At 70.2% G+C, this 16,853-nt stretch overlaps 1 protein-coding gene across 3 annotated transcripts; it reads right to left on the bottom strand.

Moving 5' to 3' along the window:
- Positions 1 to 211: 211 nt before the first annotated feature.
- Positions 212 to 12,218, bottom strand: ASIC1 (acid sensing ion channel subunit 1). Of its 3 annotated transcripts, XM_064498448.1 has the most exons (13): positions 12,092 to 12,218; positions 11,399 to 11,780; positions 10,123 to 10,318; positions 3,317 to 3,655; positions 2,327 to 2,477; positions 1,985 to 2,112; positions 1,757 to 1,907; positions 1,611 to 1,667; positions 1,176 to 1,329; positions 1,005 to 1,096; positions 829 to 908; positions 596 to 700; positions 212 to 424 (listed from the first exon to the last, which is right to left on the bottom strand). In XM_064498448.1, the coding sequence occupies exons 2-13, from the start codon at positions 11,761 to 11,763 to the stop codon at positions 320 to 322; spliced, it is 1,923 nt and encodes a 640-aa protein (XP_064354518.1). In that variant the 5' UTR covers positions 11,764 to 11,780; positions 12,092 to 12,218; the 3' UTR covers positions 212 to 319. The 3 variants fall into 3 exon arrangements, with proteins under 3 accessions (XP_064354518.1, XP_064354519.1, XP_064354520.1); XM_064498450.1 differs by lacking the exon at positions 3,317 to 3,655 and having other exon boundaries at positions 216 to 424; positions 12,092 to 12,211; XM_064498449.1 differs by lacking the exon at positions 3,317 to 3,655 and having other exon boundaries at positions 213 to 424; positions 829 to 1,096; positions 12,092 to 12,216.
- Between the last annotated feature and the right edge of the window lie 4,635 nt (positions 12,219 to 16,853).

Genomic DNA, 16,853 nt, shown 5'->3' with positions numbered 1-16,853 from the left:
TTGGCTTCTGGGTTTCTAGTTAAAAAGGCCGAGGGGCAGGAGACGGGGCAGCTCCGTGCCCCAGCCCGCTGTGCGTGTGGCTCCCGGCGCCGCCGGGGCGGCCGGGCCCGAGCGTCCTCGAGTCCCTGCCCGAGCGGGGCGGCCGCCGCGGGGGCCGTGCGCCAGGCTCGAGGCCGAGCCGAGCCGCCCGCCGGCCCCGAAACGCGAGGCCGCGGCTCGTGCGGGCGTCGCGCCGCGGCGGGGAGCGAGGGGTCCCTGGGCGGCGGCCGGCGGCTCTCCGCGCGGCTTCGGCGGCGCGGGCTGGGCGTCCCGGCGGCGGTCAGCAGGTGAAGTCCTCGAAGGTGCCCCGGGCCGGGTGGTGAGGTAGGATGTTGGCCGCGTACGTCATCCCTGCCGGGTGGCCCCGGATGCTCTCGCAGGGGTTCTGCGGGGCGGACGGGGGGGGACGGACGGGGTGCCACCGTCACCGCGCGCCGGCGGCTTCGCCCGCGCCTCGCCGAGGGCCGTCCCGGCTCCTCGCGGCACCTCCGCCCGGCTCCTTCCCGAAATATCCCCCCGAACCGCGCCGCCCCCCCGCCACGCGGCCGGCACTCACGTGGCGCTTCACGTCGTCCATGCTCAGCGCGACGCCCTTGTCCGTGTTGCTCCTCTTGTGGTTCTTGCGGCACTTTCCCCGCCGGCAGAGCCGGTGCTTGATCACCTGCGGAAGCCCCCAGGTCGGCCCCGGTTCCGCCCCGTTTCGGCCCCGGGGGGTGCGGGGCTTGGGGCTGGCCGGCCCCGTGTCCCCCCCGCGCCCCGGCAGCGGCTGCGGGCACGGCGGGGACTCACCTCGTAGGCGTAGTCGAAGAGCTCCAGGATCGTGAGGATGCTGGCGCCGATGAACAGCCCCATCTGCCCTCCGATGTCCCCTGCGGAGGAGAGGCGGGCAGTGAGGCCGGCGGCAGGCGAGCAGAGAACGGGCACAACTCGCCGCAGCGGTGATGCCGCCGGCCCCCCGCGCTCACCCAGCAAGCCGGCCACCTCGTACGCCTTCTTCTGCTCGATCGTCTCGTAGTTCAGGGCCTCGAAGAAGATGTCCAGCACCAGGATGTTCTCCCTGCGCGAGAGCGGGGCGGCGTCAGGCCGCGCGTGGCCCGGGGGGGCGGCGGCTGCCCGGGGGGGCCGCGGCGCGTTACCCGATGTACTGCTCCGACTTGTTGTACTTCTTGGCCAGGTACTTGGCGGAGGCCTTGCTGGGGATCTTCACCATGGAGAGCTCTTTGCCGTAGCGGGTGACGTTGCAGGGCATCTCGCAGATGCAGTACTCGCTGTCCTTCTCCACCAGGAAATCTGGCGGCGGGCGGGAGAGGGCGGCGCGGAGGTGGCGACGCCGCAAAGCCCAGCGCCGCCTTCCCCCCCTTTCCCTCCTCTCCCCTCCCCGGGGCTCATTCCCGCATCCGTCCGGGCTCCCGCGGCGCCCGGAGATGCTGATGGGGCCGCGAACGCACCCGAACCGCCGTGGGGCACCGATGCAACCGCGGAGCCCCGGAGCCGACGGGCTGGGACGCCCACGGGGCTGCGGGAGGGCTTGGAGGTGCCGAAAGCCGGCGGGGAGCAGCGGGGAGCCTCACCTAGCGCCGGGTCCGCGCACTCCTTGTACTGCTCCGGGGTGCAATAAGGGGCATCGCCTGGAGGGGAGGGACGGCGGGTTGGGGCCGAGCCGGGGCGCGGGGGCCGAGGGGGGGGCACGGGGGGCACCGGGACCGCGGCGGCTCACCGGGCATGTGCACCATGCGGCAGTTGCAGTTCTCCACCAGGTAGCGGGTCTCGCAGTCGATGCGGCAGGCCGTGATGCTGTAGGTGTCGTAGAACTCGGAGTCGCCCGCCGCCGCCTTGCAGTCGCCCCAGGGCGGCGGCAGGTAGATGAGCTGCGGCGGGGCGGAGGGAGGCGTCAGGACGGGGCCCCCCCGGCCCCGCGCGGCCCCCCCGGCCCCCCGGCTCCTACCCGCTGCTCCTGGCAGGACACGAAGGTCTGGAAGCCGGGCGCCACGCCGAAGCCCAGCTGGTCGATGAGCGGCGGCTCGTCCTGGCTGTGGATCTGCACCTTGATCCCGGCCTCGAAGGAGGTCTCGTCTGCGGCAGAGGGAGAGCGGCTGAGCCGCGGGGGGACCCGGCCTCCCGCGCCTGCCCGGCCGGAGCCTCCATCCTCTGCTGCGCTGCCTCCCCGACCCTCCTGCTCCGGAAAAGCGCCGGCTCTGTTTACACGCAGGCGCCGGGGAGCGACGGAGGCGAGGAGGAAAAGGGCAGGAAAGGACGGACGCGAGGGAGGGGGGCCGCGGCCGCTCACCCGTCTCGCCCCACACGGGCAGGTACTCGTCCTGCTGGATGTCCAGCATGATCTCCAGCCCGTTGCCGGTGCCGCCCTTCATGGTGATGAGCCGCGGCTTGCCGTCCTGGCCCGAGTTGAAGGTGTAGCACTTGCCGTAGCGCGTGAAGACCTGCGGGAGAGGACGCGGGGCTGAGGCCGGGCTCGGCGCCGGGCACGGAGCCGGGACCTGTCCCAGCGCACGGCCCCCGAAACACCGGCGGGGTGCGATCCGGGCCGCGCTCCGGCCCGTCGTTGCTGCCGCAGGGGAGCCGTCCGCCCGGGAAGGCATCGGGAGCACTCGGATGCCTGGGAAGGTGTTGGGAGCAGCTCAGACTCCCAGGAAGGTGTTGGGAGCGCTCAGACACCCGGGAAGGTTTCAGGAGCGCTCGGATGCCTGGGAAGGTTTCAGGAGCGCTTGGATGCCCGGGAAGCTGTTGGGAGCACTCAGACGCCCAGGAAGGTGTCGGGAGCAGCTCAGATGCTTGGGAAGGTGTCAGGAGCAGCTTGGACACCTGGGAAGGTGTCGGGAGCGCTTGGATGCTTGGGAAGGTGTCAGGAGCAGCTTGGACACCTGGGAAGGTGTAAGAAGCGCTCGGACCCGCTGGCGCAGCTCCAAACCCGCCGCTCCGAGCGGAGCAGCCCGCGGCCAACACGGAGCCCTGCGGCAGGTCCCGGCCGAGGGCAGGGCAGAGACGGCGGCTCCGGCTCTGGCTGCCGCCCGCAGCCCCATCCCGGGGCACGGCAGGTCCCCGCGGCCGGCGCCGAGCCTGGCACGGCTCCCGGGGTGAAATATCAGCCTGTCCCTGCGGCAGCCGGCAAGGACGGCGTCCCCCGCCGCCTCCGATGCAGCAGCCGCGCCGGCAGCGCGGGCGGCTCGTCCGGGCGCATCCCCGTCGCTTCTCCGCGGGGGGACGAGGGGCGGCGGGGGCCGGGGACGCCGGCCGGCGGCAGCGGCGCGGGGCTACTCACCGCGGCGAAGTCGCCGGGGCCGCAGCGCTCGCCCCGGTAGCTGCAGCTGAGCAGCATGTCCTCCAGGCGATGGCAAGTGCGGTTAAAGAAACCGTACAGATTGAGGGGCTCGTCGTCGGCGCCGGCGCCGGGGGGGGCCGGGGCGAAGCCCGGCTCCGCGGCCGGCTCGTAGGCGACCAGGGGCGCCAGGTAGAGCAGGTCGCCGGGGCTGAGCTGCGAGAGGCGCGCGCGGTTGACGTTGCAGAAGGTGACGGCGGGGAAGGTCATGGCGGGGCTCTCCTCCTCCCGCAGCAGCGTGACGTGGTGGTACTCCAGGTAGTAGGCGATGCGGTCGGCCACCTGGTAGAGGAAGACGGAGAGGGAGAGGAGGAAGGCCAGCGCCCAGAGCGCCTGCCGGGCGCCCAGGCCGCCCTCCACGAAGATGTGGCTCAGCCCGTGCAGGGTGCAGCTGCCGGCGAAGGCCACCAGGTCGGTGGCCGCGTCCGCCGCCTCCTCCTCCTCCTCTTCTTCGTCCTCCTCCTGCCCGTACAGGAACTCGTCCGCGCCGTCCTCGCCGCCGCCGCCGCCGGCCGCCGCGGCCCCCGGCCCGTCCTCGCGGGAGAAGGAGATGGTGCAGAATATCTGGAGCGGCATGGTCCGGCGCGGGCGGCCGAGCGCGGGGATGCTCCGAGGGCAGGCGAGCGGAGGGTATTTCAGGAGCCGGACGGGAGGAGGAGCGAGGGGCGGTTCTGCGGGCCGCCCCGCTCCCCGGGGACGCAGCGGAGACGGCGGCGGCTCCGGCAGCTGCCGGGGGGCTGCCCGCTCCGGCGAGCGCCGTCCGTGCGCATCCTCCGTCCGCGGCGCCGGCAGCCGAGCGGCTGCTCCGGCCAGGTCCTCCCGCCGGGGGCCGGGCTGTTTCCAGGGCCGCCATATGCCGGGCTCTCCGGGCTCTTCGCTGGGGCGGCCGGCGCCAGGAAGAGCTGCCCAAAACGCCGGCAGCGCCGTCTCCTGCTGCTTGCACGGCCGATGCTCCGGTTTCCCCGGCTCCGCGGCCCTGCCGAAGGCGACGCGCCCAGGGTCCCGCTCAAAGCCCGGCGGCTTTTTGCACGATGTGGTTGGTGCCGTGATTCAGGCGATAGATCCCACGGAGCAGATCCCGGAGGTGCATCGTGAGCCGGACGATCCCTCCTCGTGCCGGACGATCCCTCCTCGTGCCAGACGGCCCCGCGGTGCCGGGCCTTCCCGAGGGGCGGCCGTGCGCTGCAGCGGTCCCGGCCGGTGCCCGTCCCGCGGTGCCGGTGCCCCAGGCGCTGGTCCATCCCGGCGCCGGGAGCAGCATCCTCGCCCTGCGCCGCGGCAGCGCGGCCCCCGCTTGTGGTTCGCCTCCTTCCTGCACTCAGCGCTCCGTAAAAGCATCCGAGGCGACCGCAGAGCAATCTGCAGCCCCGGCCCCGCGCCGCAGCCGCGCGGGGGGAGCGCGGGCGTCTCGGCGAGGCAGCCGCCAGGCGCGGGGCCAGCACCGGCGTCGGGGCTCCTGGGGGCCCCCGCGCCCGAGCGCTGCCGCCGGAGCAGCCCGGCACGGCGGCCTGGGAGACGCGACGGATCCGGCCCCACGCCGGTGCAGAAGCGATGGGGAGCGGCGCCGTGCCGGGGGGCTGCAGCGCGGCCCCCCGAGGGTCCCGGGTGCCCCGGTCCTCGCGCGGGAGGGAGGCCGGCGGTGGCGGCTGCCGCAGAGCCGGCGGCAGGGCCCGGGCGCGAGGGCGGGTGACCTTGGGGACGAGCGCCAGCGCCCCGGGATGAAATTTCATGCAGCCGCGAGCAAGGTCGGGCGGCGCAGGAGCAGCCCGGGAGCCTCGCCGCGGCCCGGCCCGGGGGCGAGCGGCCGCTGCGGGCTGGGGGCACTCGGGGGGGTGGAATTCGAGGGGGGGGCCGGGCCTCTGGGCTCACTGCAGCTCCTCCGTCCCGCAGAGTTATTTTTACCCTCTTCCAGGTGAAGCTTTTTGCGGGGGAGAAGGCGCTAAAATTAGCCGTGACATCAGCCCTGCCGCAGCCGGCGCCCGGGGCTGGAGCAGGCACCGGTCGGGGCTGCCGGGCGCCCGGTCCCGCCGGAGGCTCGGGGCAGCGCGGGGGCGGCGCGGGGGGGACGTGACGGCAGCGCGTTTCGCAGCCTGTCACGCTTTAACGGCAGAGGAGATCAAAGCCGGGAGGGAGTTATTCATAGGGATAAACCGGTCCCGGGGGAGGCGAGGAGGAGACGACGACGCCAGCTCCGCTCTCGCGGCCACGCGCCCTCCGGCCCCGCATCCCGGCATCGCCGGCCGGGACGGCTGCCGCGGCTCGGCCCCGCGCCCCTTATCGGCTCCGGCCACCTTGCCGGCCCTCGCTCCGTGGCCGAGCCGCGCGGCAGCGTTATCCGGCCTCCGGCCCCCAGATTAGGCGCTTCGCGGCGGATTAGCGTGTCGCATCCGAATGCGGAAAAGCTGGCGATTAAAGAGGAGTTTCTCCCTCCGCGTTATCCCGCCTCACCCGGAGCCCCCGGTGCCGGTGCCGCGGGAGGCCGAGGAGCCGCTCGGGGGGCCGCGGTCCCACCGCGACGAAAGCCCATCGCTCCGCGGCGTTTCCTCCCCGAGCAGCCTTATCTCCCGCTCCCAGCGCTTCCCTTAAACCCCATTAATCTCCCAAAGCCTCGGGGCTTCCCGCGGGCGGGATCCTGGCACCACGCTGCCTTCCTCCACCCTCCTCCTCCTCCTCGGCTGGCCTCGACGGCAGGGAGCAAGCGGGGTCATCCCGTGCGCCGGGTCCGGTGCATCCCCGCGTTATCCTCCCTGCCGGCAACCTGCTCCCTCTCCGGGAACCGCGACGGGTCGCAACGTGGTTCCCCGGCCGCGGCGTCCCCCCGTCCCCGTCCCGTCCCGCCGGGGCCATTCCCCACGCCGACGCTCATCCTCCCGCCTGCTCCCGTTTTCCGCCCGTGGCGAATCACCCGTGAGCAGGTTGCAGTTTTTTCCGGCATCCTTCACGAGCGCTCGCACGGGTCGCGCGAACAAATTCGAGCCGACGGTTTTATTGGCAGGGGAAAAAAAAACCCCATATTCCTGCGCGGTTTCCCCGCCGCGGCACCCGGGGGTGCCTGGAAGCGTCCTCGCCTGCGCCGGAGGTGACCGTTGAAGCTTATTAATAATCATTAATAATTAATTTGCTAATGATGCTCTGTGCGCAGAGGCACTGCGAGACGAGCCCCAGGCGCCTCGGCCGGACGCTGCCCCCGGCCAGGACGTGCGCTGAGCGTGCTCAGGCCTCAGCCTTGCCCCCGTCCGTCCCCGTCCCCTCCCAATCGCCCCGCCGGAGCGCCCGAGCCGAGGCAGCGGCTGCCCTGGCGGGTGTCACGCGCGCGGGGAGGCACAACACCCTCGTGCACCGAATGCGCCGGGTCTCTGCTCCTCCTCCCGCCCGGCGCCGCAGGGGCGAACGGCCGATTTACTGGAAAACCGGCACAGGATCCCGCCAGCCTTGGCCACTGCCAGCGCCGGTGGATCCAGGCAGGGATGCCGCTCGACAGATCCGGGCAGGGATGAACCCGGCGGATCCGGGCAGGGATGCGCTTGGCGGATCCAGGCAGGGATGTGCTCAGCGGATCCGGGCAGGGATGCCGCTCGGCGGATCCGGGCAGGGATGTGCTCAGTGGATCCGGGCAGGGATGCCGCTCGGCGGATCCGGGCAGGGATGCTGCTCAGCGGATCCGGGCAGGGATGTGCTCAGTGGATCCGGGCAGGGATGCCACTCGCGAGCCGGGAAGGGCGGCCAGCGCCGGAGGTGCGATGCCTCCCGGGAGCGACCGAGCGCCGCGGCAGCGGTTGCCATCGCTTATGAGTTATTTAGGAGCCCGCGCGCCGCTCGGGAAAGGGATGTACATGAGTCGCTTAAATGATTCAGGGAGTTTGTAAGCGGCACCGGCCCCACCGGGGAGCCCGGCCCTGCTGCGCCGGAGACGCGCTCGCTCTGCCGCGCCATGGCCCGCCAAAGCAGCGCCGCGGGGTCCCGGCTGCGGCGGCCGCAGCTCCTCGGGGGCCCTTGGGTGCCGCGGTGCCGCGAGGACGGGCGACGGGGTCCCCGGGGCAGATCTGGCCCGCGGCGGGGAGGGGGCTGGCGGGCGGGGAGCGGCGATGCTCCGGGCAGGCGTCGAGCCTGTGGGTGCAGCGGGGGCCGGTCTGGTGCGGCGGGGCTTGGTGGGGTGCAGGGGGGCTCAGCGGGGCTCCGGGGGGTGCAGGGGGGCTCAGGGGGGCTCAGGGGGGTACAGCAAGGTGCAGGGGGGCTCAGCGGGGTGCAGGGGGGCTCAGGGGGGTACAGCAAGGTGCAGGGGGGCTCAGGGGGGTTCAGCGGGGTGCAGGGGGGCTCAGGGGGGTACAGCAAGGTGCAGGGGGGCTCAGCGGGGCTCAGTGGGGTGCAGGGGGGCTCAGGGGGGTACAGCAAGGTGCAGGGGGGCTCCGGGGGGTGCAGGGGGGCTCAGGGGGGCTCAGGGGGGTACAGCAAGGTGCAGGGGGCCTCAGCGGGGTGCAGGGGGGCTCAGGGGGGTTCAGCGGGGTGCAGGGGGGCTCAGCGGGGTGCAGGGGGGCTCAGGGGGGTTCAGCGGGGTGCAGGGGGGTGCAGGGGAGCACAGGGGAGTGTATTAGGGTCCGGTGGGGTTCAGGGAGGCTTTGCAGGGTGCAGAGGGGTGCCATGGGGTGCAGGGGAGCACGGGGAAGTGCAGCAGGGTCCAGTGGGGCTCAGGAGGGTGCAGGGGGTCCGGGAAGGTTTTGCAGGGTGCAGGGGGGTGCAGGGGGGTACAGGGGGGCACAAGGGAGTGCATTAGGGTCCAGGGGGGGTTGGCAGGGTGTAGCAGGGTGCAGGGGGGGGGGTCAAGAGGTTTTGCAGAGGGCAGAGGGGTGCAGGGGGGTTCAGCCAGCCCTTGTCTCCTTCGTCTGCACCCCGGGAGCGGGACTAGCAGCAGGGCCTGATCCGGGCAGGACTATTTCCCTCGGCTTTGCCCACGGACGGCAGCGGGCAGGGGAAGGGCTGCTCCCGGCCCCGGGACCGCGCTCGGCTCCGGCTCATCAGAGCACTGCGTTTTGCTGGGGGCAGCCGGGTTCGCGCCCGGGGGTTTGTGCTCGGTCCCAGCCGCGTCCCCTGCCAGCACGAAACACCACGACGGAGCCGCGGGCGGTGCGCTGGCCCGGCGCCGGCAGCCCGATTGCCGGGAACCCGGATCCCGCGCGGGAATGAACAACGACGGTGCCGCTCGCGGTGGGACAGGCGCGGGGGGGCTGTGCACAGCCAGGGATGCTGCACGGAGCCGAGGACGCTGCAGGGGCCCGGGGTGTCGCGCGGGGCCCTTGCCGCACGGGACGAGCCCGGGGCTTGGGGCGATTCTGGCGGCTGCGGGTTCGTCCCGTGTTGCTGTCACAGGAGGCCCCGCGGTGACGGCGGGCAGAGCCCCGCAATGGGGACAAGGGACGAGGGACTCGGGTCCCCGGGCAGGAGGGGCGCAAGGGGCAGGGGGAGCCGGGGGGACCCTCGTCTCTGCGTTTCTCCTCTGTCCCCGAGTCGCAAAGGCGAAATAGGTGGATTTGGAGGAGGAAGAGCCGAAACGCAGCAGGGAGCAGCGCCGCGGGGGAGGAGCGAGCAGGACTCCTGGGCCCCTTCCCCAGCGCGGGGGGAAGGGAAGCGCAAGGGTTCCCGCAGAGCAGCCATGGCTCCAACTTATAAATAATGAAGCAGCAGGCGAGAAACATTGATCCCGGCTGCTACCGAGCACGTCGGGGAGCGCGGAGGGGCTGGCGGTTCCCGGGAGCGGGAGCTGCCGGCGGCCGGTGCCTCCCGGCGCCGAGGATTCGGGTGTTCGTTCCCTCCCGCGCTAGCGGAGCAGCAAAGCTCGATCCGGGCTGCAAACGGCACCGGGGCCGAGCGGCAGCGGGGTCGGGGCAGACGCAGGGCCCGTGGAGGGGGCGAGGATGGGGCAGGCGGAGCCGGAGGGGGGTGAGCAACGCGAGAGACCCCCCCTTTCCCTGTGCAACGCCGCAGGAGGAAGGGAAGGTGGAAAAGCCGAAATCATCCCCCGATGGCGCCTTGTCCCTGCCTGCCCTCCCCGCGGCATCCCGCGCCGGAGCCCGGGGATGCACCGAGCCCTGGCGCTCGCCGCGTCTCCCCCCGCTCCGGCCCTCCCTGCCGCCGAGGCCGGGGCCGGTGGGAGCCCAGCTCCTCCCGCGCCGCCGGCATCAGCATGCAGCCGGCATCGGCTCTCCCGCCGGCCGCGGCCCCGGCAGCCCGAGCTCCATCGCCGCCCCGGCGACGCCGGCAGCCCCCGAGGGCCGGGGACGCCCAGCACCGAGCCACAAAATCCCTCCATAATTGGCTTTGAGATGGGGGAAAACGGGAGGAAAAAAGCAAGGAGCTGGGAAAAATGAACCACGGCAACGGGAGGGAGGCGGAGGCTGGAGGAGCCGCGGGAGCCCCCGCGCGGGAAAACGTCTCCCGGGGGCTCGGTGCGGCCGGCGGCACCGCGCTCCGGCCCCGCGGCGGGAGGCTGCCGCGCCGTGAACACCGCGCCGCGCCGGCTTCCCCTCATCAAATCCGTTCAATCATCCTGACCTGCTCGCGAGGAATAATCCCGGCGGTGGCAACAAACCGGCTGCTTGTCCGCCTCGCCGGCGAGCGGGAGGTGGGAAGCGGGGACGGGCGCTGCGGCGCGCGGGGACCCGCCGGGACCCGCCGGGGCGGCAAATTTTGAGCAGTTTTAGCAAATCGAGCGGGTGCCGGTGGCAGAGGCACGCTGCCCCGCGCCGGGCACTCACCACTTTGAAGTCCTCGGGGCTGCACTGCTCCCCGCGGAAGAAGCAGGAGAGCAGCATCTCCCGGATGTCGTGGCCGGCCCGGTCGTAAAACTCCAGCATGTTGAAGGGTTTGGGCTTGAAGTTGCGGAAATTGGCCTTGTCCTGCAGGATCTCCAGCTGCCGCTCGTCGGCCGTCTGCGTGTCCGGGATCTCGTACCTGGGCAGGGAGCGGCGCAGGCTCAGGCTCAGGCTCAGGCTCAGGCCCAGGCCCCCCGGCAGCTCGCGCCCGGTGCTTTCGGAGCCTCGAACAGCCCAAACCGGCCCGGAAGCGAGCGCAGGGCCGCGGGGATGCCCGGGAGCAGGGCTCGAGGGCAGATCCAGGCGAGACGGGGGGGCTTGGGGGGCGCGGGGGGCCGCTTGCCCTCAGCGGTGCGCCGGGGCATGGGCTGAGCGTGCCGGGTCTCAGCTCTCGCTCCGGCTCCAGCCCATTGCAAATCCCTCCCTGTGTGGGGACACCTGGATCCGTGCGCTGGGACACGGCCGAGGAAAAGCCAGCTGCGGGTGGCAGCGAAGGCGGCACCCACGGTGGCTGCGTCCCAGCCCTCCCGTCGCCAGGGGCTCGGGGCAGATCCGGGCGCAGGGCCCGGGTGCGGGCTGGGTGGGTGCTGATGCCGCTCCGGGGTGTCCCTGCAAGCAGGGAGGTGCCCGGGGAGGGGCTTGGAGCGCCCAGGGGCAGGGGAGCTGCACGGGACCGGGGCGCTGCAGGGGGCTGGGGACATTGCGTACGGCCAGGGACGTTGCACGTGTCCGGGGACGTTGCCTGGGGCCAGGAGCATCGCACAGAGCCAGGGGTGTTGCACAGGGCTGGGGACATTGCACATGTCCAGGGATGCTGCATGGGGTGGGGACATTGGATGGAGCTGGGGACATCGCATGTGTCCAGGGATGCTGCATGGGGCCAGGGGCATCGCGTATGGCTGGGGATGCTGCATGGGATTGGAGGCGTTGCATGGGGCTGGGGATGCTGCACATGGCCAGGGCCATTGCACAGGGCTGGGGGGACAATGCACAGGGCCAGGGGACATTGCACGGGGCTGGGGGACATTGCACGGAGCCAGGACACTGTGCATGGCCAAGGATGTTGCATGGGGCCAGGCGTGTTGCAAAGGGCTGGGGACGCTGCACGGGGCCGGAGATGTTGCATGGTGCCACAGCCATCACCCGGGCTGGGGACACTGCTGGGGCCATCGCCCAGGGCTGGGGACACTGCCGGGGCCGCCGGGACCGCCGCACCCACCTGTTATTGAGCAGGGCGAGCAGCTCGCCGGCGTGGTACAGGTCGTTCTTCGTCACCCGGCTGAAGCGGAACTCGTTGAGGTTGCAGAAGGTGACGGCGGGGAAGGTGAGCCGGGTGGCCGCCACCTCGTCCAGCTTGGTGACGTGGGGGTAGAGGAAGTAGTACTGGATGCGGTTGGTGCAGACGAGGGCCAGCAGCGCCAGCGAGCCCAGGAAGCAGAGCGCCCAGACGCCGCGCTTCACCGGCAGCCGCTCGTAGGAGAAGATGTGCGCCAGGCCGTGCAGGGTGGAGCTGCTGGCGAAGGCCTGGAGGCTCGCGGGCCGCCCGCCGCCCACCTCCTCCTCCTCCGCCTTGAGGTCCATCATGGTGGGGGGCGGCCGCCCTGCGGGGGGGCAGCGCTGGGTGCCGGCGCCGGGCGGCTCGGGGCAGCGCCCGCCTTGCCCCGCTCTGCCGCCCCGGCCACACACATCTATCTCTCTCTATATATATTTTTAAGTGCAGCCCCGTGCGTTTCCTCCCCTCCCGCCCCCCGCCGCCCTCCCCAGCCCGCGGCGGCACCGCGGCGCCCGGCTCCCCCGGCCCGGCCGCCCCGACCCCCCTCCGGCGCCGGTCCTTCCCCCCCCCCCGGAGCCCCCTCCCCGAAGGGCCCCGGCGCGGCGATAAACGCGCTGCAGACGGACCGCGGAGGCAAACCTGGAGCGGGGGCCGGGGCGGGCGGCCGCCCGGCCGCGATGCGGGATGCTCGGAGGGCTGCTGGAGCCGGAGCCGGAGCCGGAGCCGGAGCGCGGCGGGCAGGGAGGCGGCGGCGGCGCGGCGGGAGGCAGGAATGAAGCGGCGGGGCGGGCGGGGGGCGCGGGGGCCGCGGCCGGGCTCAGCACCGCGCGGGGGCCCCGGGGGCGGCCGGGCAGCGGGGCCGCGGGGCCGGAGCCGGAGCCGGAGCCGGAGCCGGAGCGGGCGGCCGCGTCCCGGCCAGGCACATGGATGCCGCCCCCGCCGGCTGCTCAGGCCTCCAGCCGCATCATCCGCGCGGAGTCACCGCGCCGGGGGCCGCGGGCCGGGGGGCTGCAGGGCCGGGGGGCTGCAGGGCCGGGGGGCTGCAGGGCCGGGGGGGCCGCAGGGCTGGGGGGCCGCAGGGCCGGGGTGCGCACGCCGCCGAGCAGCGGAGGAAGAGGAGGAGGAGGAGGCGAGCGGCGGGAGGAGGAGGAGGGAGGCGGAGGAGCCGCGCTCGGGCGGCAGCGGCGGCTGGTGCCGATGCTGTGTGTGATGGGGTGTGTGTGATGGTGTGTGTGATGCTGTGTGTGTGTGTGTGTGTGTGTGTGTGATGGTGTGTGTGTGATGGAGTGATGGTGTGTGTGTGTGATGCTGTGTGTGATGCTGTGTGTGTGTGTGATGGTGTGTGTGTGTGTGTGATGCTGTGTGTGTGTGTGTGTGTGTGTGTGTGTGTGTGTGTGTGTGTGATGGGGTGTGTGTGTGTGTGATGGTGTGTGTGTGTGATGGTGTGTGTGCGTGTGTGATGCTGTGCGTGTGTGATGGGGTGTGTGTGTGTGTGATGCTGTGTGTGTGATGGTGTGTGTGTGATGGAGTGATGGTGTGTGTGTGTGTGTGTGTGTGTGTGTGTGTGTGTGATGGAGTGATGGTGTGTGTGTGTGTGTGTGTGTGATGGGGTGTGTGTGTGTGTGATGGGGTGTGTGTGTGATGGTGTGTGTGTGAGATGGGGTGTGTGTGATGCTGTGTGTGTGTGTGTGATGGTGTGTGTGTGTGATGGTGTGTGTGTGTGTGATGCTGTGCGTGTGTGATGGGGTGTGTGTGTGTGTGATGCTGTGTGTGTGATGGTGTGTGTGATGCTGTGTGTGTGTGTGATGGGGTGTGTGTGTGTGTGATGCTGTGTGTGTGTGTGTGATGTGGTGTGTGTGTGTGTGTGTGATGGTGTGTGTGTGATGGTGTGTGATGGTGTGTGTGTGATGGAGTGATGGTGTGTGTGTGTGTGTGTGTGTGATGGGGTGTGTGTGATGCTGTGTGTGTGTGTGATGGGGTGTGCGGCGATGGGGTGTGTGTGTGTGTGATGCTGTGTGTGTGATGCTGTGTGCGGGATGGTGTGTGCAGGGATGGTGGGGGTGTGCGGGATGGGGTGTGCGGGATGGGGTGTGCGGGATGGGGTGTGTGTGTGTGATGGGGTGTGTGTGTGATGGGGTGTGTGACGGTGTGTGTGCGTGACGGTGTGTGTGCGTGACGGTGTGTGTGCGTGACGGTGTGTGCGTGACGGTGTGTGTGTGCGTGACGGTGTGTGTGTGATGGGGTGTGTGTGTGTGATGGGGTGTGTGGGATGGTGTGTGCGTGACGGTGTGTGTGCGTGACGGTGTGTGTGCGTGACGGTGTGTGTGCGTGACGGTGTGTGCGTGACGGTGTGTGTGTGCGTGACGGTGTGTGTGCGTGACGGTGTGTGTGCGTGACGGTGTGTGCGTGACGGTGTGTGTGCGTGACGGTGTGTGTGCGTGACGGTGTGTGTGTGACGGTGTGCGCAGGATGGTGTGCGGCAGTTTGGGTAACTAAAGGCCGCTGCAGCCGAAGCCGGCGACCGCGGAGGCCCCGGGGCAGCGCGAGGCCGGAGGCAGCCGCCGAGGAGGGCGACGGGCGCGAGCGGCACCGGGGGGGTTTGGGGCTCCCGCCCGTCCCCAGCCCTTGGCTGGTTACAAGGCGAAGCAGTTTGGGGAGCGGGTTACAAAGCCCCGAGAGCTTCTCCGCGCCGGCGCTGCAGGCGCTGGTATCGCTGCGCTCCGCGTGGGTGAGGAATCAGACACGAGTTGCTCCGCGCTGCTGGGGGGTTTTGCCCTCCCCCTAGTCATCTTTCTCCACAATTATCCTTATTTTGATACCTTTCTATTTCAGCCGCCAGAACGGCGCTCGGGCGGACGGAGGCTGCAGCGGGGGCACCTGTGCAGGCGGCTGGGACCCGCCAGGCAGCCACACTTGTGGCTCTGCGGGAGCATAAATACACGGGAGGGCAAAACATCTCCGCTTTCCCGCCGGGAAAAGGCCGGGACGGCCCTGGTTTGATCGCTCTCACTCCTCAATCCGTAAGAAACGTCACCTAAAGCGCTGCAAACAACCCCTGGTTATCTGCTGCATCCTGACGCTGCTCCCTGGAGACACGAGCTGCGGTGTTTCCCCCGGGCCGTGCAATAACCACCCCAGTTACTCCCCAGCAGCGGTTATTAAACCCGCGGCAACGCTCCCGTTTGCAAAGCGAAAATAATTAAGGCGGTGGCTGCGCTCGCTGCCCGCCCGCGAGCGGCCGCGGTTGCTCTGCTCGACGCGGGACCGGGAGCCCCGAGGCCGCGGGAACCTCCCCGTCCTGCCGGAGCCGTGCGGAGACGCCGCCGGGCGACGGAGCGGATAAAACGCAGCCGGAGTCGACGCCGGGGCCGGTATCCCGGAGGATGCCCGGGGTGTTTTTGGGCACGGGGGCAGCTCGGCCTCGCCGGCATCCCGGGGCCGACCTGCAAAGGGAGCCGTCCCGCCGCCGGGGTTTGCACGGGCGAGTGCCGGAGCGCCCGCGGGCACCGGGACGTGCGGCTGCTGCGGGAGGAGAGCAGCTAAAACCGGGAGACGCGGTTAAAGCAGAGACGCGACCGGGACGGAGGGAGGCGGCGCCGCTGGATTATGCGTGACGGCGGGAGCGGAGCCGCTATCGGCGCGGACAAAGCCCTGTGCCCAGCCGCACCGCCGGGCCCGCGCCCGCCTTTCGCTCCCGCTTTATCTCCGCTCCCAGCTTGCGATTCAGCCCCAACAGCAGAGGAAGCCGCAAGATTAATTTTCTCGCTTTGCACGGCGAAGGAGCGGGGGGCTGCGCACGCGCCGCGGGCTCCCGGCTGCTTAATCCGAGGCCCGACGAAGGCAAAGGCGAAAATTTATCAGTGTCGACAAGATCCTGGCACGTTCGGACCTGAGCGTGGCTGAGCCCCGGGGGTCCTCATTTCGGGGGGCACGAGGAAAGCGCAATCCCCCCCCGCCCAGCGCTAGGGCCCAAAGAAACCCTGGGGCTCGGGCGAGCGGGAGCCGATCCCTGCTTTGCCGGCGGGCCCTTCGCCTCCTTCCACGCGGGAACGCGAGCGCAAAAACATCCGTGGCCGGGAGCTGCTCGAATATTTAAGGGGTGACAACTGTATTAATGCAAAAACTGGATAAAACCCCCTTGAGTTTGGAGTGGAAAAACATCGTCTCAGCTCTTATTTTGCAGCCCTCTCCCGGAGCCGACTGGCTCCGGTGACATCCCAAATATCGGCCCACAAAGGTCCCTTGTCGTTGCGCGACAAAAGGTCGTTCATTAAAGCGGGTCGAAGGCGCAGAAAGGCGCCCGTTGTTCTCCGGGGAGCTCGGGGTCGCGCCGGGGCTTCGCTGCCCGCTCCCGCGCCCAGAGCCGGGAGCGTGATGCCGTCCGCCGGCCTGCACCGGGCGCGGGAAATGAATCCCTGAAATTGGTCCCCCCGAGCGCGGAGCCGCGGAAACGGGCTTGCAAATCCCGGATAACCAGGCAGCGCCGGGCGCGGGGAGCCGTGTGGGGCTGGCGAGCCGGGCGGCCCGGGCCTGGGGCAGACGCTCGCCCCGGGGAGGCTGCGGGGGGGGCGAGCAGGGCTGCTGCTGCCTGCGCATCCGAAGTGCTTGTGCTTCCGCCAGCAATCGCCGGATTCATCAAATTAGCATAAATCCTATTAACGGTTTCCCAGATGAGACGTTCCCGGGCTTCTCCCCCCTCCCCGCCGCAAACAAGAGCGAGCGCGATTGCTTTGCAATAGAGGAAAAACCGAAACGGCCCTGGGGGCTGGTGCCCCCCCCCCGAGCAGCACCGTGCGCGGGGGCTGCCGTGCCCCAAACGCCCGGAGAGGGGCAAAAAGGGCCGGCCGGGGGCTCCCCGCGGGGCCCTTTCCCTGGAAAATCCGGGTGATTTTGGTGCTCGCTCTGCAGAAAGTCTCATCGGTGTTTTCAGAGGACCGCAAGGCTTTTACTGTCTGTCGTGAATTATTATTAATTAGTCTAAAGCAGAGTGCAAAACCCGAACGAAGCAGGTCCGGCCGCAGAGCTGCCCCCGTCGGAGAGCAGCGCTCCCGCCCAGCGAGTCCGCGCGTTTCGCTCCGCTTCGGGATCGCCGATATCCATCTCCATTTACCCGCTGTTTTCTCGCAAGTTTATGAGATTAAACCACGTTGTTATTTTACGATTACGTGATTCGGCTCCTCACAGTCGTCGGGTTCGGTTTTACGGCTCGCGCGCGTTAAGCGTCTGCAAGCAGAAGCACCGCGAACGGCCCGAAACGGGGCTTTGGCTGCCGGGCTGCTGCTCCGACCGAAATTTCGAAGAAAAATCGGTTGAGGCAGCATTTTTCTGAAACGGGAGCGTTTAATAAACGACCTCGTTTGTGCATTAATAGGTTCCTGGAAGGTTTTACATTTCATGAATG

This window comes from Dromaius novaehollandiae, chromosome 28 (genome assembly GCF_036370855.1).
Source record: "Dromaius novaehollandiae isolate bDroNov1 chromosome 28, bDroNov1.hap1, whole genome shotgun sequence".
NCBI lineage: Eukaryota > Metazoa > Chordata > Aves > Casuariiformes > Dromaiidae > Dromaius > Dromaius novaehollandiae.
This window is presented reverse-complemented; position numbering and strand designations above follow the sequence as displayed.